The sequence below is a fragment of the Pyrus communis genome, chromosome 8 (genome assembly GCF_963583255.1).
Source record: "Pyrus communis chromosome 8, drPyrComm1.1, whole genome shotgun sequence".
NCBI lineage: Eukaryota > Viridiplantae > Streptophyta > Magnoliopsida > Rosales > Rosaceae > Pyrus > Pyrus communis.
In genome coordinates, this window is record NC_084810.1 from 23,345,209 (window position 1) to 23,371,198 (window position 25,990).

Below are 25,990 nucleotides of genomic sequence, written 5' to 3' on the forward strand. Positions count from 1 at the left end.
TTGCCTCTTAAATTTGACGTATATTGTCTAGTTGATTATGATAGTGTATTCGTTCCTTATATCGATATTTAAATTCTCTCACCATAAATTAGAGTAATTTAAACTGTTGTCATAAACAATGACATCCAAATATTGATCTTGTTATATTACCACAAGATAAGTGTAGGGTTTTGTCTAATGCGGCAAATATATTGCTGGATAGTTGCGTGACGTAAGTAGCTTCTCATTGGGCATAATAAAGCTGGATGGCCGGCCACTTATTCTGCAACCATCTTGCAAGATTTGTGTTGTCATGAAGAATTTTTGCATAAATGTGATCCTCAAAAAGAAAAATGACACCCGCTCTCCATTTTATTTTTACTTTGTTCCATGAAGGACATGAAAAATAAAGCAAGAATAGGGGAAGATCTGAATCTGGTAGGCTGTAAATGTCGAGGCTTTTACTTTTTCTTTAATTTTCGACTGTCAGCATATATCCTTCTCTGTTGCTCTTATTTCCCCTTCCCCTTTTTTATGGCTTTCGCCTTGCTTCGCAAGCAAAGAATTGAAAATTCGTATTCAATTTTGTCATGATCCCGTGGAGGACTAAATCAATCGGCATATCAACCGACTTATGTATGCTAATTAAGATTTACCTAATGATTTCAACATCCCAGCCTGAGGCTGACACCTGGACAACAAAAACTGGTCCAAGAAGCTAGTTAGTGAGCATTAAGTTGTTAGTTAGCAATCAATCAATCATGCACCATTCGTTGTTTAGCCGAAGCTTCACAAATCTACATGTAAAATGTGATGGAAATGACATTCCTCAAGTAAAACTTAAGAGTGACTCTCGTACGCATCCAATGCACAGTTTTAGTGGCGTCGAGAAGACATAAGAAGGAAAAAAAAAACCTAACACTCACTTGTGATTAGTAGGAGCCATAACCATGTTTGGTACATGATACATGGACTAGTGCTTTCTAATATGGTATCCGAGTCTTTAGTGTAGGGGTTTTGAATTCGATTCTCATTGATCACCTCTTTGTTGGTTTGCAAAGCACAGAGTTAGGCTTCACCTATATGTTTGTACCTCTCCTGCTATTGATCTACCTGTCGACGTATGTACCAAATTAAGGTAAAAGTTGACATACATTGTTAATTCATTACGTGAATGCTCAAGCTTTTGGAATTATGAATACACTACCTTGCCAATGATATTCTAACATAATTGTATTAAATACTCAAGAAAAAGATGGGTTTTATAGTAAACTTGACCAAAGAATATAATGTTGCACCTAAACCAACTAGTATATAGTACTTGCAATCAAGTCCCTTACCTACAATTCAACATTGCCATTAAACAAATGACAGAATAAACTAATGTTAACGTATAAAGTCTTGCAAATGTAAAAGTATCCTTGTCTAAACTAAGGTTAACATATTTGGATCAAGTGAGAAAACCATCTACGCTTTGCACTTGAGGTCTCTAGGTTCGATTCTCCTCACTCTCACTAAAAGAAAAAGAAAAAAAAAAAAAAATCATCTACCCTATATCTGAAGTCATGTGTACCGTTTTCCCTCCGGGCCTTGCTCATTATCGCTTATATCAAAATAAAAAAGGGCAAACGAATGTTAATGTACTATAAATGCCCTAATAAACGACTCGCTAGATCAGCATCAATCGTCAGGTTTACGTGAACCCAACAAGCCTTGCATCAAAAGTAAGACAACATAACATAAAAGAGGAACGAGCCAGCAACTCATTTGTCACCTCTAGCTATCTCCTTCCAGTGAAAGCATAGCAAACTCGGACGATGCCAGAAGAAGATGAAAGCTCCGAGATCGTCATCTTTCTCAGGAAAGAACTCGAAGCCTCTCTCGAAAAGAACGGCTCGTTGGAGAAAGAAAACCATGAATTGAAGCAAGAAGTTGGTCGTCTTAAAGCTCAAATAACTTCCCTCAAAGCACACAACAATGAGAGGAAATCTCTGCTCTGGAAGAAGTTTCAAAGCACATTGGAGCAGAGTCCAGCGAAAGAGAGACCGAATCCGAAAGTAGACTTCACGGAATCTCAAGCCATAAAGGAAAGACCGGCAGCAAAATTATTACCAACCGATGCACCACCACCAACACCAAGGCCTCCTCCTCCTCCTCCTGCTTTGTTCAAGGAGGTAAAGGAAAATAAAGGGCCTTCAGCACCAGCACCGCCGCCTCCTCCTCCGCCCTCAAAATCGTTAATCGGGTCAAGAGGAGTGCGACGTGTGCCAGAAGTAATTGAGCTGTACCGTTCACTTACAAGGAAAGATGCACACATGGAGAACAAAGCCAACCCTGCAGGAGTTCATGCTTTTGCACTTACTAAGAACATGATCGGAGAAATCGAAAACCGTTCATCTTATGTTTTAGCTGTACGTTATATAGCACATGATTTCCGCACAAGCCTATTCTTCATATTCCATAACTCATACGATCAGAATTTTTCTGATACTAATTTCTACATTCATGGACAGATAAAGTCGGAGGTCGAAACGCAGGGAGAGTTCATAAATTTCTTGATCAGTGAGGTGGAGTCTGCAAAATTTACAAACATCGCAGACGTGGAAGCATTTGTAAATTGGCTGGATCGGCAGCTATCTTCTTTAGTTGATGAAAGAGCAGTGCTGAAGCACTTCCCGCAGTGGCCGGAACGAAAGGCGGACACGCTGCGAGAAGCCGCTTTCAGCTACAGAGACCTGAGGAATCTGAAAAACGAAGCCTCATCATTTGAGGACAACATGAAGGAGCCATCAGTCCTTGCTCTGAGAAGAATGGAAGCATTACAAGACAGGTAAGCGTGGAGTACAATAGCTTATTACCATTCCATTGATATAGAAAATTGCAGATGTGTGTCAGGTCAGTTGATTGGAGTAATAGCTTACAATATCGTCTCGTTTAATGTTAGAAGTCCAATTTTGCAGGTTGGAAAGAAGTGTGAGCAGCACAGAAAGAACAAGGGAGAGTGCCAGCAAGAGGTACAGGGATTTTCAGATCCCATGGGAATGGATGCTGGACACAGGGCTGATGGGTCAGGTAGGTAGATAACCATGTTTTACCAATAACTTTAATTTGGCAATCATTCAGATAATAATTTATGAATCCTATGTTTACTTTTGACTTCCATTAAAGTGGTACTAAATTGTGGTTAATTAGAGCTCAAGTAACTAAATATCTATGTTTTTTAGCCGAGATCAATTTTTTTGCACTCATTTTGTGTGTAGTCTCTATCATTGAATGATACGAGTTAAGTTTATGTCAATAGAGTTAAGGAGAGTTAAATTTATGATAACAGAGTTAAGGAGGGTTAAATTTATGACAGTAGAATTAAGGAGAGTTAAACTTATGGACACGTATCAATCAACGATAGGAGCCACAGGAAGGCCCACACAAAATAAAGGCAAAAGATTTGAACACTTTCTAGCTAAGCAAACCCCCATCTAGTTTCAACTTTCGACTGATTAACAATGATGTGGAAGCTATAAAATTTGAAAATTGTGAACATGAATTGACAACACTATTCTACGAGACTGTAGATAGCAGTTCGCGAAGAATAAGAAAGTTGTTATTAACACTCTTAAGATAATCGTTCTTCACTCTACGACTGTTTCAGAGTGCTAACGACAATACCTGAGGAGTGGATTTGAAGCAAGGGGTGGATTCACGCACATTCATTCGAAAACATCTCATTTCACCCAAAACCATCGATTGATAATAACTGCATATCTTGTACACATAACTATTTGCAGATGAAACTGAGCTCACTGAAGCTAGCCAAGGAGTACATGAAGAGAATTACCAGAGAAGTGCAGTCTAGTGAATGCTCAAGAGAAGAAAATCTCCTGCTTCAAGGAGTCCGATTCGCTTTCCGGGTACACCAGGTAGTGAAGCACTTCACAAACGCCGTTCCAAATTTCTTGACCTACTTGTTAATTCGTTGTACCAGGTACTCACACACAGAAAATTCAGTTTGCAGGTGGTTTTGATTCGGAGACGGTACTTGCATTTGAGGAACTAAAGAAGATAGGCGCAAATAGTAGAAGAAATGGCACGATTTAGCTCACTCTATACGTACATGAACCCAGAAATTGATCGATGGGGGTGTCAGCAGATTAGTTGTAGAAGAAAATGTGTTTGTAAAATGTCCAACATATAATGTGTTTGAAAGTATTATACTGGTAAAACTACAAGATTAATTTAATTTGAATTGGGTGCGACAGGTCTTCACTCAGGGAACTTCTCCGATTTGGCGGAGGATCACGTCGTCCGTCAGACCACTCTCACAAAGAGCGTAATCCCTTCTTTTAGGGTTCCACCATTTGTGCTTCCTCAACTAGCATGCACACTGAACACCACCGAGTCCTTAAACAGTAAACAAGAATTTGATCGATACTCTGGATGCATAGAATCGAAATCAATAATACTAGACACACCGACTCTTTTACCAACTATTATCTCAACTCCCTCACATGACGGAACCATATTGGATCCAAACCAGGTAAGATTGTTGAAACAAAAATTAAGAAAAAAGTCGGTGCTTCTAGCATTACTTGAAGAAAAGGAAGACAGGAAGTGCAGAATTGCTCATTCATTACAAATTCTCTCGAGACCTTCTGGGATCCAAAGGACTAACAAGAACATGATTCGGTGTATTGGAAGTTTATACACTCCTACTTGAGGAACCCTAATGGAGGGAGTTCAGTTCTCTTGAGTGGCCAAATAGGTGATGGTTCACTCGTCGGACCCAAATATTTATAATGAATCCTTTGCACAGCACTCATAGACAAGAATGTCTCTACTAATAGATATAAAAACATAATGCGGATCATCGTTAATCCTCTTTTCATTAAATCTGAATCCACTACCTTTTCTCAAAATTCCATGTGCATGTTCTAGATTAAGCCAGTGGACCACGTCACCCGTCCGACCACACTCACAAACTCACAAAGAGCATAACTCCTTATTTGGGTCACAAAAGATAGAAATTCTAGCATAGGGAAACCAGAACCCCTATGTCCCAGACAGAACAACCACCCTACACCACACCCTCGATTGTTAGACCAACCCCTACTCCACTCTTTGACCCCACCATTTTTTCAGTCCTAGTCTAGTTTTCGGACGAAAGAGGGTGGGATCAAAAATAGGGTTAAGTGTGAAGTTGAAAATCAAGGAGGTGGGTTAGGGTGGTTCTTTGTGTCTTGACCATATGGTTGAGCTGATCCGGTGCAAAACCGTAGAATTTCTTCCTCCTCAGACACCAAATGCTTGTCCAACACAAATGCAGGGGATTCGATTTTTATGAGTATGGTTGGACCAGTAACGTGGTACACCAACCAAACCTAAGCAGGCATACCAGTTCATCAAGATACAAATATAAGTGCCTCATTCTCTTGGTCACAGATTAAGGATTCATGGTCAAACACCCTTTAGATTTTATATCAAGAGTTTGAGATTTAAAAGCTCATTCATTTAATCTCCACCCATGATCAAAATCTAATGGTGGATGACCACACATTCCTTGGTCACCAAACATTTCTTAAAAACATGCTTTGGATAAACATAATCCTCCTAAACAAATCTGAATGAATATTGCTATGCACAACAACCTTACATGAATTTGTGATCTGTATTTTGGTTATAAGATAGGTGGAAAAGTAGCGAACATAGCAGCACTCAGCCAAATCCGCAAGACTACAATAAGATAAAGAGGTTCCACGTTCTGAATAATTTGTGAACCCTCAAGACTACAAAAAGTTGAGGAAATTTCTTACAAATGAGAAGCTTAAGAAAGGGTTGGATGACTTTTTTTTTTTTTTTTTCAAATTTTAGTTTGGAGAAGAATTTAGGAAGGATCAATGATGGATTTTATGTAACGACCCGTCCCCAAAAATTACGGGGACGGGTTGTTACATTTTACCCAGAACTTTCCCTAAAACCTCCCCCATTTTTCTGAGAATAAAAAACCAACTCTTCTATCTTTCCTAAAACTTCCCAAATTTGAAAAATCCTCAAACTTTTCACCAAATTCAAATGGGTGTTCAGGGTTAACTAAACTATTTGATTTCTACCCAAAATTTAACGTTTTACTCAGATAAACCCCAATATAAAAAATCAACAAAAACAAATCAAACATGTAAAATCACAATTTCTTCCAAACAAAGCAATCCTCGCAGCCAAATTATGAAAAGCAGTCAAATTTCATTTGAATAGTAAGAAACGTAGCAAAGGTAAAAAGATAACAACATCAAAGGTTTCACATTAATTCTAAACAAACCGCTAAGTCTGACAAGATCCAAAACCCTAGGGGACAGAAGAACCGCCATGCGAACGAGCTCCACGCAGCTGCTCCTCTCACTTAGATCTCTGCCTCATCTTTCGGCGCTTCCTCTTCAACCTCCTCATCCTCTTCTTCTTCCACTGCAATTAAACAGCACCAATTACATGAGATTGATCTATCAAGATTGGAGACTAAGGCCTTGTTTGGCAAAGCTTATAACTTATCATAAGCACTTTCAAGAAAAGCTAAAAAATTTGGATGCAGAAATGTGAACTGGTTAGAGTTGTTACCTTGGCTCTCATGGCGGCGAAGCGAGACTGCAAACCCTTGCGCTCTTTGTTGGAGGTCCTCCGATGAGAACCGGCGGGTGAGAAATGGGTGTTGTGTTGTGGGAGTGAGGCAGTGAGGGGGAGGTTAGCGTTTATAAGTAAAACCCTAGCTGTGTTTCGGGCCGTTGGATGTAATCCGACGGACATGGGCTCGAGCCGGGTAAGAATTAAAGGGCATTAGTGGGCCATCTTCTAAATAGCTAGACCTATGCTATTGTTTGGGCCGTGGCCCGTAACTATTATCACTGTATACGTCAGAGGAAATCGAAACTTTAGAGCTGGTTTGGAACAACTTCTTCTGCATGTATTTCCGCTTAGAATTACTTTTAAGTAAAAAGACTTCTATTAAAAGTATATTAACTTCAAGTACTTTGTTTGAACCTAGAAGCATTTCTAACATTTTATGTCATACAAATGGTTTCGATAATTTATGTCACATCCCGGTCCGGGACGGATCACTTCCTGGGCCCGCTCCACCACTGTAGCACGATATTATCCGCTTTGGGCTTACCATTCCCTCACGATTTTGTTTTTGGGAACTCACGAGCAACTTCCCAGTGGGTCACCCATCATGGGATTGCTCTAGCCCCCTTCTCGCTTAACTTCGGAGTTCCTACGGAACCCAAAGCCAGTGAGCTCCCAAAAGGCCTCGTGCTAGGTAGGGATGGGACTATACATTTAAGGATCACTCCCCTGGGCGATGTGGGATGTCACAATCCACCCCCCTTAGGGGCCCGACGTCCTCGTCGACACACACGCGGCCAGGGTTAGGCTCTGATACCAAATTGTCACATCCCGGCCCGGGACGGATCACTTCCTGAGCCCGCTCCACCACCGTAGCACGATATTGTCCGCTTTGGGCTTACCATTCCCTCACGGTTTTGTTTTTGGGAACTCACGAGCAACTTCCCAGTGGATCACCCATCATGGGATTGCTCTAGCCCCCTTCTCGCTTAACTTCGGAGTTCCGATGGAACTCGAAGCCAGTGAGCTCCCAAAAGGCCTCGTGCTAGATAGGGATGAGAATATACATTTAAGGATCACTGCCCTGGGCGATGTGGGATGTCACAATTTAAAACATTTTTAGTTATTTTAAAAATATTTCTAAATAGACTGATGTGCTTTTAAATGACTGTAAATTCTTTCAGAGAAATTATTTTTTAATTTCAAAAATATTTGAAGTACTTCATTTTAAGTACTTTTTCAGAATTTACTTGTATATTTATCATTAAAAGCACCTCATTGTTATACTAATGACCCTAAAAGCGCACATTACTACTCGCAACATGAGATAAAAATATGCTTGTTAGAGAATTCAAAATACTAATTCCTCGGAATATAATTGCCTTTTTACCAAAAAAAAGGAGTGTAATTTACCTGAATATTCTATTGGTCCCAAGCATATATCCAAGGTTATGTTGCTAATTAATCTGCCGTTCATCAAAATTTTGTGGAGGATATTTGTTACGAAATTTGATATAGAAGCAAGAACAAGAATTCGAACACCAAACTTCTTTCAACAACTCCAAAAAATCTACTAAACTAATAATTATGGAAATTAAAGATAAATAAGTCGATTCATTTTCAACTTTCGCAAAACATAAAATCTTGTTGACTTGAAATCGTTATTTTTGAAAATAAATAAGTCAATCACTGATAAAAAAAAAAAGTAGTTGGCCTAACATAATCAAAGCGTTTGACAATACATAATATCTATATTGTTCTTATCAACAAGAAGAGTAGATTTAAACTTCAATCATCTTCTAGTTGTTAGAAGAAAAAATTCCGTAAATGGTTGATTGAGATAATTGCATTGCTAGATCGTTAATCCAAATCACTAATCTGATCGATTCTAACCTAAAACATCATGACATATGTTAGTCCAGGATCAAAACACGTATCACGCACAAGAAGGGAATGTATCTTAATAAAACAAGGATAACAAGTATATTGATAATATATTCAATATATTAATATCACAGTCAAATTTTTCAGTGTACTTAATATGATTTGATTTTGCAACTTCTCCTTCTAACGTACCGGGGAAGGCCTTAGCCGCGGCGGTGACCCCATCATCAAACTAGAAAGCTAATCCAATCCAACCCGAGGCCGGCAGCCTATAAATTCAATCCAATCCAAAATATTTCCAATCCCACTCATTTTCCATATCTAACTCTCCACTCCCATTCTATCCAATCCCAAAAACTCGCACCACAAAGCGCACTCACCGCCGTTCTGAGCAGAGAGAGAGGAGAGAGAGAATGGGGACCGGTGCGTCCAAGAGGACGGACGACGGCTCACACGGCGGCCATGAGCCGGAGGAGGAGGAATATTTGGACCAGGGAGGTGGGCAGCTCTATGTGTCGCTGAAGATGGAGAACAATTACAAGCTCAAGAAAGGCGAGCTCCTCCCTCACGTCTTCGGCTCCGTCCCGCTCGTTGGCTCTTGGGATGCTTCCAAAGCTGTAATCTTTCTACAAATTCAATCCAATTAGTTCGCTGACTATCTATTAGTTAATCCCGTTTTTGTTTTCTGATTGCTGATTGATGCAATTGGTTGTATTGAATGATTGTTAGCTTTCAATGGAGCGGGAATCGACTTCCATGTGGGAATTGAGCTTTGTTGTTCCTCCGAATCATGGTAATTTATGATTCCGCTTTCGATTTTCGACTTGTAATTCGGAGCCTTGAATTGCTGTACTAGTATTTGCTTAGTTTAACTCTGTTTCCATTGTGGAGTGGAAAGATCTTGGCTTTCGATTTCTGATATGATTGGTTTTGTTGTATTCGAACTAGAAACTTTGGACTTCAAGTTCCTTTTGAAGCCAAAGAACAATGCGCCTGCACCTTGTGTTGTGGAGGAGGGTCCGAACCGCCAACTCATTGGAGGGGCCTTGCAAGGGGATCAAAGGCTGGCTATATTTAGGCTTAGCAGTGATGAGGTTCTTGAGTACCGGGTGTTCATTAAGGCAGATAGGGTATCGCCGTTTGATCTTGCAGCCAGTTGGAGGGCTTATCAGGATAACCTTAGGCCTTCTGCTGTTCGTGGAATTCCTGATGTCAGTTTAGGTACAGTGCCAGAGATAGGTGCCGAGGTGCGTTCCAAGTCAGAAGCTTTGCATCTCTCTTATTGCTCATTCATTATATTGACATTTTATCGGTTGTAATGGTGGTCCTGGTTGGCTCAAAGTGAGGTTATTAGATTGTTTCCATACCTGTTTAAGAAGCTTTTGACCATTTCCGTTGGTTGGCTCAAAGTGGGGTTGTTGTATATGCAGAATGGCTCTTCAGCTAGTTTGGAGCTTGACCTTGAATATTATGTCGTTCCAGCTCCTTCAACTTCTGCCAATTCAGGTCATGTTTACGCAGCTAACAAGACTGAGACTCCAAGGTCATTAAATCTTTCTGGAGTTTTTACCAATGCAGATGGCTCTACCACTGCTTCACATACCTTCAACGATAGTGGTGTTTCAGATGATCGACCTGCAACTAAAAAGGTTTATCACATTACCTGTGTGCCTTTTTTTTAGTTTTATTTATTTCTAAATTATATTCTCTCTCTCTCTTTCACCCTCTCTCTCTCACCACTATCTAACATCTATCTATTCTTACCTTCTCATTGTTTTATTGCAATTTTGAGCAGAACAACTTTTACAATAGGAGGCTCTAATCATGTTTTGGTTCTGGGACAATATTTGACTCTGGAGAATTTAATACATTGTACCGTAAGCATACCTTTAATTCAAAGTTTATGCAGGAGATGGAGGTTGTTATCCCAGATTCATCCAATCTGTCTTCTTCCTCTGGGATGGTTGAATCAAAGTCAGTGGGAACGTTTTCACCTTTCCAAAAGCAAGATAGTCACAGGGGTCTCTTTGTGGATAGAGGTGTTGGATCTCCTAGGCTAGTTAAATCTTCTAGTACTAGTACTTTCTCTGAGTCCAGATTTGATACAGAAAAAAAGGTCTGTATGGATTAGCATCTTGCCTCGAAGATTATCAAAAGTTAACTCATCTTCTATCTGCAGTGGGTGTTGTTCTGAAACTCTATCTTTCTATGTTTTATATCAGAATTCAATTCCAGAAGCTGCTGGAGCCGTTGCAGCTGCAGCCGTAGCTGATCAAATGCTTGGACCAAAGGAAGATAGGCATTTGGCAATTGTCCTGGTATTGCCCTGCTTGGGTGATTGGCCACACGGCTTAGTACTTGATAAATATAATCATCTGCTTAGTGTTGTTTCTTAGTTTGCTTCTTGGTAATTGTAAAATTGAATGTATTACTTAGTAGCCTAAAACCTGAAACATAGAAGGTTTTATTTTGGTTGATTCAAAATTTGTTCATGACCACTAGAACAAACAGTTCTAACAAGTTTTACGTACTTAAGGTTGGTTTGCCTGCTCGTGGAAAAACTTTTACAGCAGCTAAGCTTACAAGGTATCTCCGCTGGTTGGGTCATGATACCAAGCACTTCAATGTTGGAAAGGTTACTACTTTTTTATGACTGACAATTGTTTGTTGTATTCATTGTTGGAAATATATGAAGATGGACACCAACATGCCTTTTTTGTTTTTGTTTTTTTTTTGTTGCAGTACCGCCGTCTTAAGCATGGAGTTAATCAGGTAAAACTGTAGGTTGTTGAAAGTTTGATTTGGTTGATTAATTGGCAGAGATTTTAGAAGTCATTAGTGGTTAACTTGTTATCTGTTGACTGATGAGTCATCCTACAAAATGCAATCCATTTGTCTCGCTGCCTAACTTTTTCATCACTAGAATCTTAGTTTAAACTTTTGCAAACATGTCATGTGGTATTCCTGTGTCAAAAGAAAATAGACATGGTTCCACAATAGTGAAGATGTGGGTGGAGATATAAATTTAAACAGTGTTTAAATTATTTAATCAAATAGTTCTTGGGTGCCCTGCAAAATCTCACCATATTTTATTCTTGCAGACTGCTGATTTTTTCCGACCTGACAACCCTGAAGGCATGGAGGCACGTAACGAGGTGAATGTCCTTGGATTTACTCTCTTTTAGACTTCATAAATCATGATAGATTCTCCTGTTTAGAAAAGACACATCTTGAACGGATGTTTCTCAAGTGAAATAGATGAGGTCTTATATGAAACACGAAATAGAATACGATCCTAATGAAGTGAAAACACCTTGAGGGTAAGCACTTTTAGCGTATTTCAGTCAGGTCTTAGTGCACCACAGTCTATAGATGCTTGTAACTCTGAGTGTTTCTGCTTGAGAATAGTACTGTTTATAGGAAATTGGATTTCATTGGGCAAATGGCTAAGTTAACACAATATTAACCTTTTTCTTTGTACATAGTTTTAATATATCACGTGCTACCAGGTAGCAGCCCTGGCATTCGATGACATGGTTTCTTGGATGCAAGAAGGTGGCCAGGTAAGTCCTTCTACATGAGTGATATTGATCTCTATTGGTGTCTGCTTAATCCTTTCTTTTTGACAAATCCAACTGGATTATAGGTAGGAATATTTGATGCCACAAACAGTACAAGGAAACGGAGAAATATGCTCATGAAATTGGCTGAAGGAAAATGCAAGGTACTATGAGTATTGCATGGAGTGACAGTTCCCATATGACATTGTAAAAACTTGTTCTTAAGCTCTTCTAGTATATGTTTGTGTATTAATGTTTATATATTCTCTGCAGATTATTTTTCTGGAAACGTTATGCAACGATGAACGCATTATAGAAAGAAATATATGTCTTAAAATTCAGCAAAGCCCTGATTATGCAGAACAGTATGGTTTAGACCTGTACCATTAGTTCTTTATCTTGATTGATTCTGCAATACATTAATTGTTGCCCCTCTGCAGGCCAGATTTTGAGGCTGGACTACAGGACTTCAAAAATCGACTGGCTTATTATGAAAAAGTACTTCCCTAAACATATATTATTAATGGTTTGGTGACGTTTGGTCTGTAACTATTCTTATTAATATATTTAGATTTACATTTATTCTGCCACTGCTAGGTTTATGAGCCAGTAGAAGAAGGGTCATACATCAAAATGATAGATATGGTCAGTGGACATGGAGGCCAACTACAAGTAAGTTCACATGATTTTTGCATTGTTTTCTTGAAGAGTAGTGGACTGCGGTAATTATATCTGAACATGCTCTTAGGACATGGTCGTGTTTTGTATGTTCAAGAGGTAGATATAACTAATGGATTTTGACATTTCTACATCTTCTGAAATTATTAAGCGTGTTATTGTTGAACCTCCTACATATATGTAAATTCAATTTAATGCAACTAGGTTCTTCGCCCTTTAGAATCCTTGGCCTAGATTTTTATGCACGTGTAGCTTTGACTTTTGATTCATATCCACTCAGAAGCTTTCTATTTTGGTTCAGGTGAACAACATCAGTGGCTATCTTCCCGGACGAATTGTTTTCTTCCTGGTATGTTATTCTCTGAAGAATATAGTTCAGTATTGGCATAACTCATACTCCTATTCTTTCAAGGCTTTTATACAATGGTGGTAATCTGAGGGCCCTTTGGGTATCCTCCTTAAAGACTACGATCATTCTTAAATATGCGAGTTCGCAAATACAAGATTAATTATTCAAAAACTTCTTTTTGAATATCTGACATTTAAACCTATGTTTAAATATTTTTACATAACCACCAGATCCGCCAACACCAACTTCAGATTTGAAGTAACGATCTAATCACCATGATGAACAATACAACCATTAGATTGTGATAGTAGCTCCGGGACTTTTGTCAGAGTCGAAGCAGTAATTGAGGCGATGACAAAGCAGAGAATAGAGAGGAAAATAGAGAGAAAAGATAGGATTTACAGAGACAGAAAGAAGAAATAGAGAGATTGTCCTTAGTTTCTTAAGGCAGAGAAGAGAGAGGTTTCAAGAGAAGATAGAGATGAGAGAGTTGCTGAAACAAAAACTCTAAAACCTTACATTTTGTGTTTTAAAACTAACAATCTGTCATATAATAAGTATAACAATCTGACCATAATCTGTTGGAACTGCACTTGATGGTGGTTAACTGTTAACCATCTTAGTATAAGGTTCCTTTTTTAAATTGCACCTTTAACTACCATACCAAAATCTTACGTTGATTATCCCCAAGCCCCAAACGCCTTCCCCACCCCCAGCACCTCTTTTGCGCTCCCTTGGCACTCTTTTTTGGTCATTTTGTCTCTTCATTCTTTGGTCATGTATTCATATATTTCTGGTACACTTTGTAGGTGAATACACACCTCACTCCCCGCCCAATATTACTTACTAGGCATGGAGAAAGTAAGGATAATGTTAGAGGCAGAATTGGAGGAGACAATCCTTTGAGGTTTGCCTTTGCTGTTGATTATCTTGATATAATAATACTGGTTTATTCATGTTAAAATATGCATTTAGTATAGTAACCGCTCAACCGCTCAAACTTATCTGATCCTCAATTCTATTCTCGTTTTATAACTCGTAAGTATGCTGCTATTCATGTTTCTATTTACTAACATACAATGGTGTTGCTCCCGCCACAGTTTCATTTCAGTCCTATTGTACAATTTGGTTTTGCCTCGTTATAAGACATGTTCCTTAGATTTTTTCTACTTTCTTCATAATGCATTTTAAATTCCACGTAAATTTTGTTTTTTGATGGTTGTCAATGCTGGGTTGTGAGTTACCAAATGATATTCCTAATTGTTTCAACAGTGATACCGGAGAAATTTATGCAAAGAAACTTGCTAACTTTGTTGAAAAGCGACTGAAATCAGAACGGGCTGCTTCTGTAAGCTTCAGCAATATCTAATGTTCAGTTTGAATTTTGTTGATTTCCATATGAAGTAAATGCTTGCTGTGAGTTGATCCTTGTTTCTCATGTAGTCTACATATATCTATTGATCCCAAAAAACAAGTCTACATCTCTCTCTTACTAAAACATGCTTTGACCATGGGTGGTGTGATGGATAAAGCTAAATGTTAATTAGAAGATATATAGTATCAGCTGTTTAACATTGGAAAACTATAGTACGCTTTTGAATGTACATTTACTAACTATTGTTTTAAGAATCTAGAAAGAAAATACTTCAAAATCAGACCAACATAATTGAGGATTGACCATGAGTGGTGGAGATGCAACTGGGATTTAATGCGAACAAATATTTTATGCGTACTGATTATCTTAATAGTGAACATATTTTAATGTCTGGGTTCCTTTCTTCATGGTATGTAGCATATGTAAGGGGTGCAGCCATGTCCCTGAAATCACTTCTTGACTTTTGTTGTTTGAAAGTTTAGCATTTTGATTTTTTGTTCATTTGTTTTCCAACTTTTCTTTCACTGTCCCTTGACTGAATGCATAATACGTGAGTGTAATGAATAATACTACTTTTCTTAATGCTGTTCAGATTTGGACTAGCACACTGGAGCGAGCAATATTGACAGCAAGTCCCATTGTAGGATTTCCTAAGGTTAGTGTGCATCGTTTAGAATGTCATAAAATTCTGTAGCCTCTCAAGTTTTATACATTTAAGACTACCAATTGTCCCAGAAATTTAAATATAATTAAGCATAGTTGGTTTATGGTTCTTTACAATTTTGGTAGATACAATGGCGTGCACTGGATGAGATAAACGCTGGAGTCTGTGATGGAATGACGTATGAAGAGATACAGAAAAATATGCCGGACGAGTATGAGTATGTTACACTATTCTCTAAGTTAGAAGTGGTCTTTGTTGCTTGCTAATATGTTTGACTGCAGAGCACGTATGAAAGACAAACTGAGGTATCGGTATCCTCGTGGAGAATCTTATTTAGATGTTATCCAAAGGTTTGTAGTTTACAGTTACAATATACAATTTCTTGTAAGCCAACCTCTTCAGTAGAATTTAACTTCCACCGCAAATGCAGGCTAGAGCCAGTAATCATTGAACTCGAACGACAACGTGCACCTGTTGTGGTTATATCTCACCAGGTAGGTGATACACATGGCTTTAATATATGCTTAATGATCGTCTTCTTCTCTTTCTTCTTTCTGTATAATTAAATGCTTGTTTATTGTTTCATTTTTGTAGGCTGTTTTGAGAGCATTATATGCTTACTTTGCCGATAGGCCTCTGAAAGAGGTTCCACACATTGAGGTTATTGCTTCTGTTTCGTGCATTTCTTGTATTCTATTGCCACATTCCGAGTTACTTACACATGGTTATTGTCGGCTTGAAATAAAAAAGGCCAAAGGCCAAATGCCCTTTACCCTTTTGTGCTCTAGTTACGCTTGGATAAGTTTTCTTCATGTCTAATCCCTTTTTAATCCTCTCGAAATAAAAATCAATCACCTCTACCTTCGACATACCGTGAATTTTATGAGTTATCTGATCTACGAGCCCTGAAAGATCTGTCTTTCTTCGTTCATAAACTTAACGGTTTGCTTTAACTGATCTCATGAAGGTCTTTCTGACAGCCATTTTTTCAATTTTCAGATGCCACTTCACACCATAATAGAGATTCAAATGGGAGTTACGGGTGTACAGGAGAAAAGATACAAGCTCATGGACTGAATATTTGCTACCCGAAACTTTTCGTTGTAACTTAAAAGGTTCCGGAAAATTTCCGTTTGCCTAAAATTATTTTCTCCGAATCTCCGTTCGTATCTCCATCTGTTGACACAATGTAGTCTTAGCAGAAATGTCTCAACTGTATATCTACCTACAATAATAAGTAATCCAAACTCTTAGCAACTTAGTGATTTCACTATTGGCTCCTGTTATTCTTACCATCTTACCAAAATATGTAAAGATTTCTTGTATTAATTCTTTGGTTATCTAAATTATGATTTTAGTCTTTGGTTTAGTCACCAAAAAAGCCTATGCGGTTTAAGCGAAGTTTCACTTTAGTTCATATGGTTTGAATTGTTGTGATTAAACGATTGTAGTTTACTGATTGTTGCAGTTCAGAGACAATGATGTAATTCTAATGCCGTTGAAAAGTGATGAAATTAAATCAATGTCCTTGAATTGCAGTAACTAGTAAACAATATGGATTAAACGACAATAGTTTACCAGAACCAAAGTGGAACTTTGTCGAATTACATAGTCCAAAAACTTGGCATTTTAAAAATTAAGAGAGGTTTTAAGCAATAGGATCTACACAAAATTCATCCATATTATGCTGAAGAAAAAAAGTTTAAAACCGAAACACAGTGATTTCAACCGGGTCTAATTTCCCTCTCACTCTTCTCTAGGCTCACTGCCCTAGTAGCAAAAGATTTATTGGCTCTGCAATCGCCCAGAATTTAGCAATGTGGGGGTCCTGCTCTATGTGAACAATGTGATGATGAAACAAGGCCAAGTGTGTGACTCTGTGTGTATGGGTGAAGGACTCAAAAGAGGTCACCAGCCACAGAGCCTGCACCTACCTCCAAAGGGCCAAACCCTAAAAGTGACCAGCCATCCCCAAAACAGTACTTGTGGGAAGCAACAGAAAAAAGGTCTGTTTGGTTTCACATGGGAACCCTGATTTGTGAAATAATTGAGCCCTTTGAAAGATTCTTCCCCAGTTCTTCAGTCCTCAGTCTTCTGCCATGAACAAAAACACCCCAAGAAAAGATTATTAGGAAGAGATTATCTTGAGATTATGAAAAGTATTATTGGCACTCCAAAAATCTCATTCTATACTCCTTACAAGTGTATTTTTCTTTCTAAATATAGAAAGTTTGGAGTGTAGAATGAGATTTTTAGAGTGTCAATAACAATTCTCGAGATAATTAGGTTGATTTTATCAGTCAAATTCATTTTGTTAGGTTTTCTATAAATATGAAAGAAGAAGAAAAGGGAGGGAATCTGTGTTGAGTTTGAAAGTTAATGTACCAAGAGAAATGTTAAGGATACGCTCTCAAAAGTATGACTTTTTATAGACTCTCTGTTGTCTCATGTCTTTTGCACAATATTTTATAATGTCGACACGGAGATTGACATTACTGTGAAGTGGCAGAAGGTCCATGAAAAATTCTACTTTGAGAGAATCTCCTTAATAGTTCCATCTATTAATGGCACATTTGCAAGGAACATGAAAGTTATGAACTTAATTAACAACGTAATTTGTTGAAAAATTGAGTCAAATTTGAAGTCAAAAGTTATACTTGAGTCATTTTCTATGTGCATTGGAGATAGCATTAGAATGGAGAAAGTCATGAATTAGGAAGGAAAAGAAGGAATGTGTATGGGGACCAATTTGCCCTCTATAGTTATTTTGATTCTTGATTTTTCAAGTATTAGGTTATGAAATTTAATAAGATATTCACACTTTTCTGAATTCCATATATGTTAGTAAACAAATATGAAGTCATAAATTCGAGTAATTCTAGTATTTATGTTTTAATAAACGCAGAAAGAATATAAATAATTCAATTACGATTCCAATTATAATTCAAGTACACATGGAAGGGTATAAATAATTCATGTTTTAGGAACATTTCGATTACGATGTTCGTACAATGATAATACGTTAAGTGTTAGTGGATGGACAAGTAGGTTCCTCAACCAGGAAAACATAAACATTATCCTAAAGCAAAAGACTCAAATTTCTTGTAAGTTAGCGTATGTACTGTTAAAATGCTTAAGTGACAGTACAATAATAATCTATTTAGCAATAAATATTTACGTTATTTCTAAATCACGTACATTAACGATTGACAATCATCTAAATAAAGGCTCTCAAAGAGTAGGCCTCTTTTAGGTGACAGAATCACAATGAAGAAATTGTCCGTAAATAAGCGTGCGATTTCGAGGCGTTGACGCATTTGTGAGGCGCAATTAGTTCTAACTTTCTATAAATTATTGTCGAAAGAACAAAATACGAAAGCACTAAAAATCAAATGAAAGAAATGTGGTTAATTGATTCGATAAATCTCAAGGCCCTCGGGATTCCACCACCTCCATTAAAGAAATAGCACATGAATCCTCTCCCACCTCCGCTGCCGTCGCCTTCACGAGTCTACCATGCATCGAGTTTCCCTTTTTATTCAAAGATTTTGTAATGTACCAAGAATATAGACATATACGTTATCTATTATTATATAAATCAAGTTGTGGAGAGAAGTGTTTTCTGAGTATCTTTCACTTGTATAATAACATATAATGTATGTGTTCATGTTCCGAACACTCTAAAAAATCTATTCCTTACATTCCCCTTGGCCTTGGACATAGGGATCTTCCTTTGACTTCAAACCACGACTTCACCCATTCCCTTAATATTATTGTATTCAAAGCATTAATCTACTTGAAAACTCTTGAGACTTTTGCCAACCATTACTCGCAAACGTAGGAGTAGGGCAGCCAAGTGTCCGCAAACCCACCATTTTAATCCCATTGGCACAAGGGTTTTTTTCTTCATCTCCACGTCAACTTCTCATTACTCAAGCTCACGGAAATATAGAAACAAAAGGTCACTCAAGGTGAAGTCGTTGGGGTGTATTTATAATCTAATTATATGACATTCATTCACGGAGAATATTATGTTGGTTAAATTTATTCTTTTAAATTTACTTATTAAATGATGTGTAAGATAATGATTTCATTAACGAGCCTAAATTGTGCTGACAACAATAATTTCATAGGTGATTGTTAGTCATTGATATATTGTGAGACTGACTTGCATCAACTATAGAAATGTCTTTAACATTACCAAGTCAAACATAAAGTTTAGAGAGTACTGCATTGTTCGTAAAAAGTTTGCTAACCAAATGATGTCACGAGACATACATTAGCATCGTATCTATATGGTTTATAGTAAACCCAAATTTGAGTAAATTGAAAAGTCGAGGTAACAACTAATATCTCTGCGCGCAAATAGCTGTTAAACGTTGATATTTATAATCTCATTTGCATGCATTAATGGCTAACACTCATTCACAAATACATAGATAATTGTGTTTGATATGACACATCGTTGACGAATAAAATCTAGGGTAAATTACACAAAACTATTTCAATTATTGGGTTAGTCACAGTTTCATACCCCATGTTTAAAAAATGTCAATTTCATACCTTATCTACGAATTTTTACAATTTCATACCTTCCGGCAGTTGTCTATCAATTCCTTCGTTAAATGCTGACGTGGCTTGAGGCAAGACTTACTTTCTATTAAAAAATTAATTAACTATTAACTAAATATTAATAAATTTAAAAAAAAAACCATAAAACCAAAAAAACCTACCCACACCCAAATCTTCCCCATCGTGTCCGCCCCCCAACCCCCCACCCAAACCTTTCCTTCACCACCCCACTCTCACGATCGCAGGTGACGCAGAGGGTCGGGACTCCCTATCTCCCTCTTTCTCCTGTCGATTCTCAATCTCCTCCCTCTCGAATCAGGAAGCGTAACCGCTCGACGTCCCCCTCCTCGCCTCGATCTCTCCGTCAACATTGGAGAAGTAACGGTCATCGAGGAAGTTGATAGCGGATTTGACAGCAGGGACGAAATTGGTGGTCGAGTTCACCAAGTCGTAGAAGGGCGTGACCGGGATTCCTTCCTGGCGTCGGATAAGAGGGTTGGCGGAGTGGATGTCCCGGTCCCAGATGACGCAGAGGGTCAAGACTCCCTCTCTCTCTCTCCCACAATCTCTCTCTCCCCCCTACCCCCAACCCCAAACCCCCCCCCCCGGGGAACCTTCTTCTTCTTGTTCTTCTTCAAGTTCTTAATCCCAGTTGGGGGGGAGGGGGACACAGGTCGATGGGGAAAATCTGGGTGTGGGTGGGTTTTTTTGGTTTTTTATTTATTTTTTAATATTTAATTAATTTTTTAATAAAAAGTGGGTACCAACTCAAGCCACATAAACATTTAATGGAAAAATTGACAGACAATTAACAGAATGTATGAAATTGTAATAAATTCATATATGAGGTATGACATTGACATTTTATAAAGATGAGGTATGAAAATGTGACTAGCCTAATAGTTGAGGTAATTTTGTGTAATTTACCCTAAAATCTAGTAAGTCTAGCATTACTCCTCCATTTTTCTTTTTTTTTTTAAAATACTAAGACGACTCTCAAAAGTAAAACTCTAACTCCCTACCACCTTATCTTTGTGACAAAATTTCCGTGTCAATATTATAAAACAATGTGTTAAAAAGATGAGATGACGAAGAATCCTCTGCTTTTAAAATATTCTCCTTAGCATTTCTCTTTTATTTTTTTGGGTATTTGTGGTACTTTCATTCATTTCTTCGCTGACTCAATCATATGACCCATTATATCGACCTTTTCAGTTTTCCCTTCTCACCCATCGGTCCCTCCAATTACTTGCACTATCTCAGCAAAAACTCCAATCCATAATAATAATGTTCAGTCCCAACAACTCCACCACCAACCCCTTCAAACAACTCGTCGACACCATCTTCTCATACGACGGCAATGTCATGCTTGCCGCCTTGGTCTCTCTTCTTCTCGTCATTCTCTTCGTCCTCATCCTCCACATCTACGCCAAGTGGCTATTAGCTCAAGCCCACCACCGCCGCCGGGGAAGCTCCGTCATCGTCTCTCAGGTCCTCGGTCCCAACCGCTTCCAGAACTTCCACACCTTCACATTGGACACAAACTCAGCCAACATTAACAATATTTGGGGCTCTGGTTCATCCAAAGGCCTCGACTCGAAAACCATCTCCGCCATTCCTTTGTTCGTGTACAAAACAGGGGAGTTGCCGGAGATGGCGGAGCAGGAGAGTTGTAAAAATGGGGTTTTGGAGATGGAGTGTGTGATTTGTCTGAGTCTGTTCGAGGACAACGACGTGGGGAGGAGTTTGCCAAAATGCGGTCACTGTTTTCATGTCGAGTGTATTGATATGTGGCTGGGTTCTCACACGAACTGTCCAATTTGCAGAGCTCCGACTGTGGTTGAAACGACGTCAGATCGGGTTGCGGGCGAAGAGGAATCGGTTATCATTGATGTTTTGGATTCTGGGTATGTTTCAAATCGTGGTCTTGTTAGTGTTGGAGTGATGGGTACTGATTCCGACTCAGCATCTTCGTCTTCTCCTTCGTCTTCATCGTCATCGCCATTAATGGTGGGGTGTTCACTGAAGAGAATGCTGAGCAGAAATAGGCCGGAAACTAGCAAGGTTTTCCCAACCACTAATGGGCTAGACCAAGCAGATGCTTGAGTAACTGTCGTAAGTTTTAACTTTCTCGGTGGCAGCGCTTGATTAACTTAATATACTATCACAATGTCATTCCCCTTGCGCGATAAAAGTTCTTATGGAGGATCAGAGAGTAGAGAGAGGGTTCTGTGGTTGGTTTGTAAACCAAATTTGTACAGATTTCTTGCAAGTAATACATCGAATTTTTTTTTTTGTTATATTTTTGGAGCGTATCAGAAATGCTTTTTGTTGACGTTATTGATGAATGATTTGTTCATACCTCTCCGGTTGTTATTGTTTTTCTGATGCGACTTGTGCTAAAAACTTTGGGTCGCTTTTGATATGAAAATCAAAGATTTCGGATGTGACATTTACAAATAGTGTTGTATAGTTAAATGGGGTAACAAACAAACAAGGATGCCAATTTGTAGTTTTCAGGCACAATTCCGCAAAGTGAAAAGGAGAGAGTATTAGAAAAAGTAAGCTTAGATTAGAGTCATGTTTGTAATCCATATCGTATTCGCAAGGAGTCATCAATTTGCACGCAACTAACGTCAAGGTCTTTTGGTAGAGCATCATACTAGTTTGATGGCGTTAGTGGCTAATCTAACGAACTTGTGGCTTCCACCCTAGTGTGTCTAATGTTATAGTGTGACGGCCAGACCAAATACTCACTCCTAAGCTAAGGGGAACATCGACATACTTAGTGTCTCTAGGTACACAAAAATCCCCAATGGACTCATATTGGCTTCTCGACAATGCCTATAATAATACACTCAAAGATTTGGAGTCTCTTGAATGATATATCAAAGCAGTGGGATGTACAAATGCATTTGTAGTGGAGTGTTATGCCTAGAGGTAAGCATCTATGAGCAGCGCTGGACCTAGTAGAAGCGAGAATGCAGCTTGAGTAACACAAACACTGGGTGAGAACCCAATCCTTTGAAACCCGGTGAGAATCCAATCCTCGGAAACCCAAAAACTCTTCCGCAACGTTCAGCCACAAAGGGTGAGTCAAGGCTAAGATAAAGCCAAAAGACATAGTAGACGTACAATAAGTGAATATTTTGGTTGGATGAATGAGGCGGTTATAGGTAAATTGGTGGGTTCATATTAAATCACAATTAATATTACGAAAATAAGTTAGAATTAGAATAAGTACATAGTTCGATTCTCTTCACCGTAATTAAAGAAAAATCTAAACATGGAACTCATGTGATGATTTTAAAATTGAGTTGTGGAGTTGTGAGTTTGAGCGAAGTCAAATTGAACTCATAGTGTTTCAAACATGTAAAATCCAAAATTAAAATAAATTTGGTTAGGAGCCCTAAGTTTGTAGGCATCACCAATAATAGATGGGCAATGTAGATTGGAGAGGGACTCATGTCCTTGACTGAAAGAGGCCCCCTTTGGCCTGTGGGTGACTAAGACAAGAGAGTTGCTGTCAAGTCGTTCGTCCATGATTTCTGGTTAATGTTTTGGACCGTTGCATTCGCATGTCTCAAGGAAGACTAGTCAAGAAGAGAAACTCTTGTGAAATTGTGGTGGTGGCTCACTGTATCCTCTATGCTCTTACATTTAATTAATACGTATCCTCGGGTCCTGCTGCATTAAATTTTGTATGTTGTCCTTGTTTTGTGGATGAATCATGTTTTTATTGTCACATTTATCCCATTTTTTAACGTTGAAAAAAGAGGTATTGCTAAACTAACTGGACTAATAAAATGTTAATACAACAATGAATCGTGTTCTATATTCAACTAAGGAATGTTGAGTGCATGATGAAAAATTTAGAGTGTACATAGCACTGTATCGTTATGTGGCTAGAGATTTTGTAAATAAAATTGTTGGTTTTGCAAAGAATTGTACATGGGGCCGTTCATATTCGTACCTAAAAAAGCAAAGAGAGACCATATTTTTAGCCATAGTTTTTACACTACATGATGTGGTGATTGATGATCATATATGTTCTTTAATGTTTTAACAATAAATTCAATAATCACTGCCAGGTCATGTGTTCTACAAAATATAATTCAAGTAATTAATTTTTTTTGAAAAAATTCAACTATCAACTGTCGCATATCAAATCTTGAAAAATCTGAATAGACAAGAACCGAGAGGCATGGTAAGGCCTTGGATTCTCAGAAGTATGGCTTTTGTTTAGTAGCCAAAATTGGGGGTTAGGCACGTGAATGAACGACAAAGGGAAAGGATTGTCACAATGGAACTTTTCACTAATCCTCGAAATTAATGTATATGACCTCTAAACCACTATTTCGGCTCCTTTTCAGATTTTGAAGGGATATTCAAAGAAAAATACTTTGATCATTCTCTTGAAAGTAGTCATTTCTACTTTTACATTTCAATAACTATGTAACTGTTGACTTTAAAAATTACAAAGTCTATGTGACGTGTAGATTGAGTAAATATTGAGCTAATTACGTCATTCTTGTTAACGCAGACATGCCAACTCATGACAGAGGTTAGTTGGGCGAGTAGAGTAGATGTGGTGGTGGTGTTGAACGCGTTGCTGATTTCTTTACTTAGCAACTAGGGCCAATGAAGGAATGTCTCTTAGCGTAGGGTTTTAGAACTTGAAGGCAAGTCAAGATCTTCTGCAATAGGTTCGACATCTTAATTATATTCATGATAATTTAAGTTTGCCAAATGGGTATCAGGCTGTAAGGGAAAATATACTCAAAGGAGATGAGTGTCTTTATCATGAATGTTGTTTGGCCGTCCGAATATCGAACTCGGAAATGCACTTGCGAGTAACCAATCATAGAACACTTCACTTTGACGAGGAAGCTAATTAAGTGACCTCTTTTGGCTAAAGAATCAAAGACTTTTTGCTAGCTGAGACTTGGATAGGTAACCAACTAAACTAGAAGTAGTGTTGTTAACCAAACTGAAGATACTCCTAGATCGATTAGTTCTATGGCTCCAGTGACGTTCCAACGAACTGATTATGTGCTTACATAAAGGTTAGGATAATTAGTATCTTTCTCAAGGTTGTAAGAAGGTTTAGCATAGAGCGAGGTTCCCCTTAAAGCGTTTAGAGTTGTTTGTTGAGTTGAAGGGTTCTTTGCGTTGCAAAGCACAAATTCCACTTTTTATAGGCCCAAAAATTCTTTCACAAAATAATCCATCTTTTTTGGGTTGATTGGTTTTGTAATGAAAAGTAAACCACTTCTATTTATAGGGAAGAGTTTCGTGATGACCAAGCCTGCTGAGCTATAAAATTCTGATAATATTCTATTTCCTTGGGATATTCTCTAAATATATTCGAAATTATTCTTGACCAAAAATCTATCGCCACCAAGTCTCGCCGCCTTCGACAAAGACTGTAAACCTAGATGGATTATGCGATTGATTCAACTTTTATCCTGAAACCAACTGATTCTTATATTTCTCACAGCCAACAACTTAGAATATATGAGTCAAATGCATGCCAAATCAGGTCCAAATAATAACATGTAAGTTTTTATTTTTATACTTTTAATGGTATATTTATGCTTGTGTGTCAAAGTGTGTATATTAAGCTAATCCATAATATGCATACAAAAAGTATTGATTGTGAGAAGCGATTTACATGATCAAAGTTGAATGGCGAAGTAGCAACGATTTTTCTTTTTTTCCTAAAAGCCTTTATGCACTCCTAGCCAATCTATAATATGCATACAAAAAGTACTGACTCTTAATATTTACACTTAACACGACCATTCATTCATAACCTAATAAGATAGATATTCCCATTGTATTATGACTTTACCGTTAGCCTTATAAGGTTATACAATTAAAACACAAACGAAGAAGTGACAAACTTGATTCCAATTGTAATCATGGTACTCAAGCAAGGAAGGAGAAAGGGCACAACAACACCAATGTCTTCTATAAACTCCTAGCTGAATACAACTACTCTATGGGAAGTATTATGTTGTGTGTTCTAGGGTTTATAGGAACCGGTGTTTATATATATAGGCTAAACGCTAGGGTTTTCATCCATAAAGGAAACCTAAACTTACTTTCTTAGCCTCTAAGTTAAGTATCATAATTATAGTCAATTAAGGATTCCATCAATCCTATTTCCAATATAAGACACATGATATAGGATTAATATCTTTAAGAGATCGAATCACAATCAACATTATTTCTCCAATATTACATTCCTATTACATGTAGTAGACCACTTAAAGGTTGATTTATATTGGATAAATCCAACATTCTCCCACTTGGTCTAC

At 38.0% G+C, this 25,990-nt stretch overlaps 3 protein-coding genes and 1 long non-coding RNA gene across 5 annotated transcripts; 3 read left to right on the forward strand and 1 right to left on the reverse strand.

The window, feature by feature from the left end:
* Nucleotides 1–1,690: 1,690 nt before the first annotated feature.
* On the forward strand, nucleotides 1,691–4,194 carry LOC137743360 (INCREASED PETAL GROWTH ANISOTROPY 1-like protein 1). Its single transcript, XM_068483245.1, has 5 exons — nucleotides 1,691–2,390; nucleotides 2,493–2,809; nucleotides 2,940–3,051; nucleotides 3,765–3,896; nucleotides 3,985–4,194. Exons 1-5 carry the CDS (start codon nucleotides 1,797–1,799, stop codon nucleotides 4,072–4,074), a joined length of 1,245 nt encoding a protein of 414 aa, XP_068339346.1. The 5' UTR covers nucleotides 1,691–1,796; the 3' UTR covers nucleotides 4,075–4,194.
* Nucleotides 4,195–6,193: 1,999 nt separating this feature from the next.
* Nucleotides 6,194–6,694, reverse strand: LOC137743361 (uncharacterized). Its single transcript, XR_011069458.1, has 2 exons — nucleotides 6,583–6,694; nucleotides 6,194–6,432 (listed from the first exon to the last, which is right to left on the reverse strand). It is a non-coding gene; the product is annotated as an uncharacterized lncRNA (long non-coding RNA).
* A 1,908-nt stretch (nucleotides 6,695–8,602) lies between these two features.
* On the forward strand, nucleotides 8,603–16,455 carry LOC137742068 (6-phosphofructo-2-kinase/fructose-2,6-bisphosphatase-like). Of its 2 annotated transcripts, none has more exons than XM_068481814.1 (23): nucleotides 8,603–9,086; nucleotides 9,199–9,262; nucleotides 9,418–9,716; nucleotides 9,900–10,118; nucleotides 10,379–10,585; nucleotides 10,692–10,787; nucleotides 11,006–11,104; nucleotides 11,212–11,241; nucleotides 11,571–11,624; nucleotides 11,979–12,032; nucleotides 12,116–12,193; nucleotides 12,303–12,394; nucleotides 12,470–12,527; nucleotides 12,627–12,701; nucleotides 13,009–13,056; nucleotides 13,866–13,963; nucleotides 14,329–14,404; nucleotides 15,024–15,086; nucleotides 15,221–15,312; nucleotides 15,377–15,445; nucleotides 15,526–15,589; nucleotides 15,690–15,755; nucleotides 16,095–16,455. In XM_068481814.1, the coding sequence occupies exons 1-23, from the start codon at nucleotides 8,883–8,885 to the stop codon at nucleotides 16,170–16,172; spliced, it is 2,283 nt and encodes a 760-aa protein (XP_068337915.1). In that variant the 5' UTR covers nucleotides 8,603–8,882; the 3' UTR covers nucleotides 16,173–16,455. The 2 variants fall into 2 exon arrangements, with proteins under 2 accessions (XP_068337915.1, XP_068337916.1); XM_068481815.1 differs by having other exon boundaries at nucleotides 15,221–15,306.
* Nucleotides 16,456–20,874: 4,419 nt separating this feature from the next.
* Nucleotides 20,875–21,962, forward strand: LOC137743928 (RING-H2 finger protein ATL63-like). Its single transcript, XM_068483859.1, has one exon. It carries the CDS (start codon nucleotides 20,955–20,957, stop codon nucleotides 21,771–21,773), a length of 819 nt encoding a protein of 272 aa, XP_068339960.1. The 5' UTR covers nucleotides 20,875–20,954; the 3' UTR covers nucleotides 21,774–21,962.
* The last annotated feature ends 4,028 nt before the right edge of the window (nucleotides 21,963–25,990 follow it).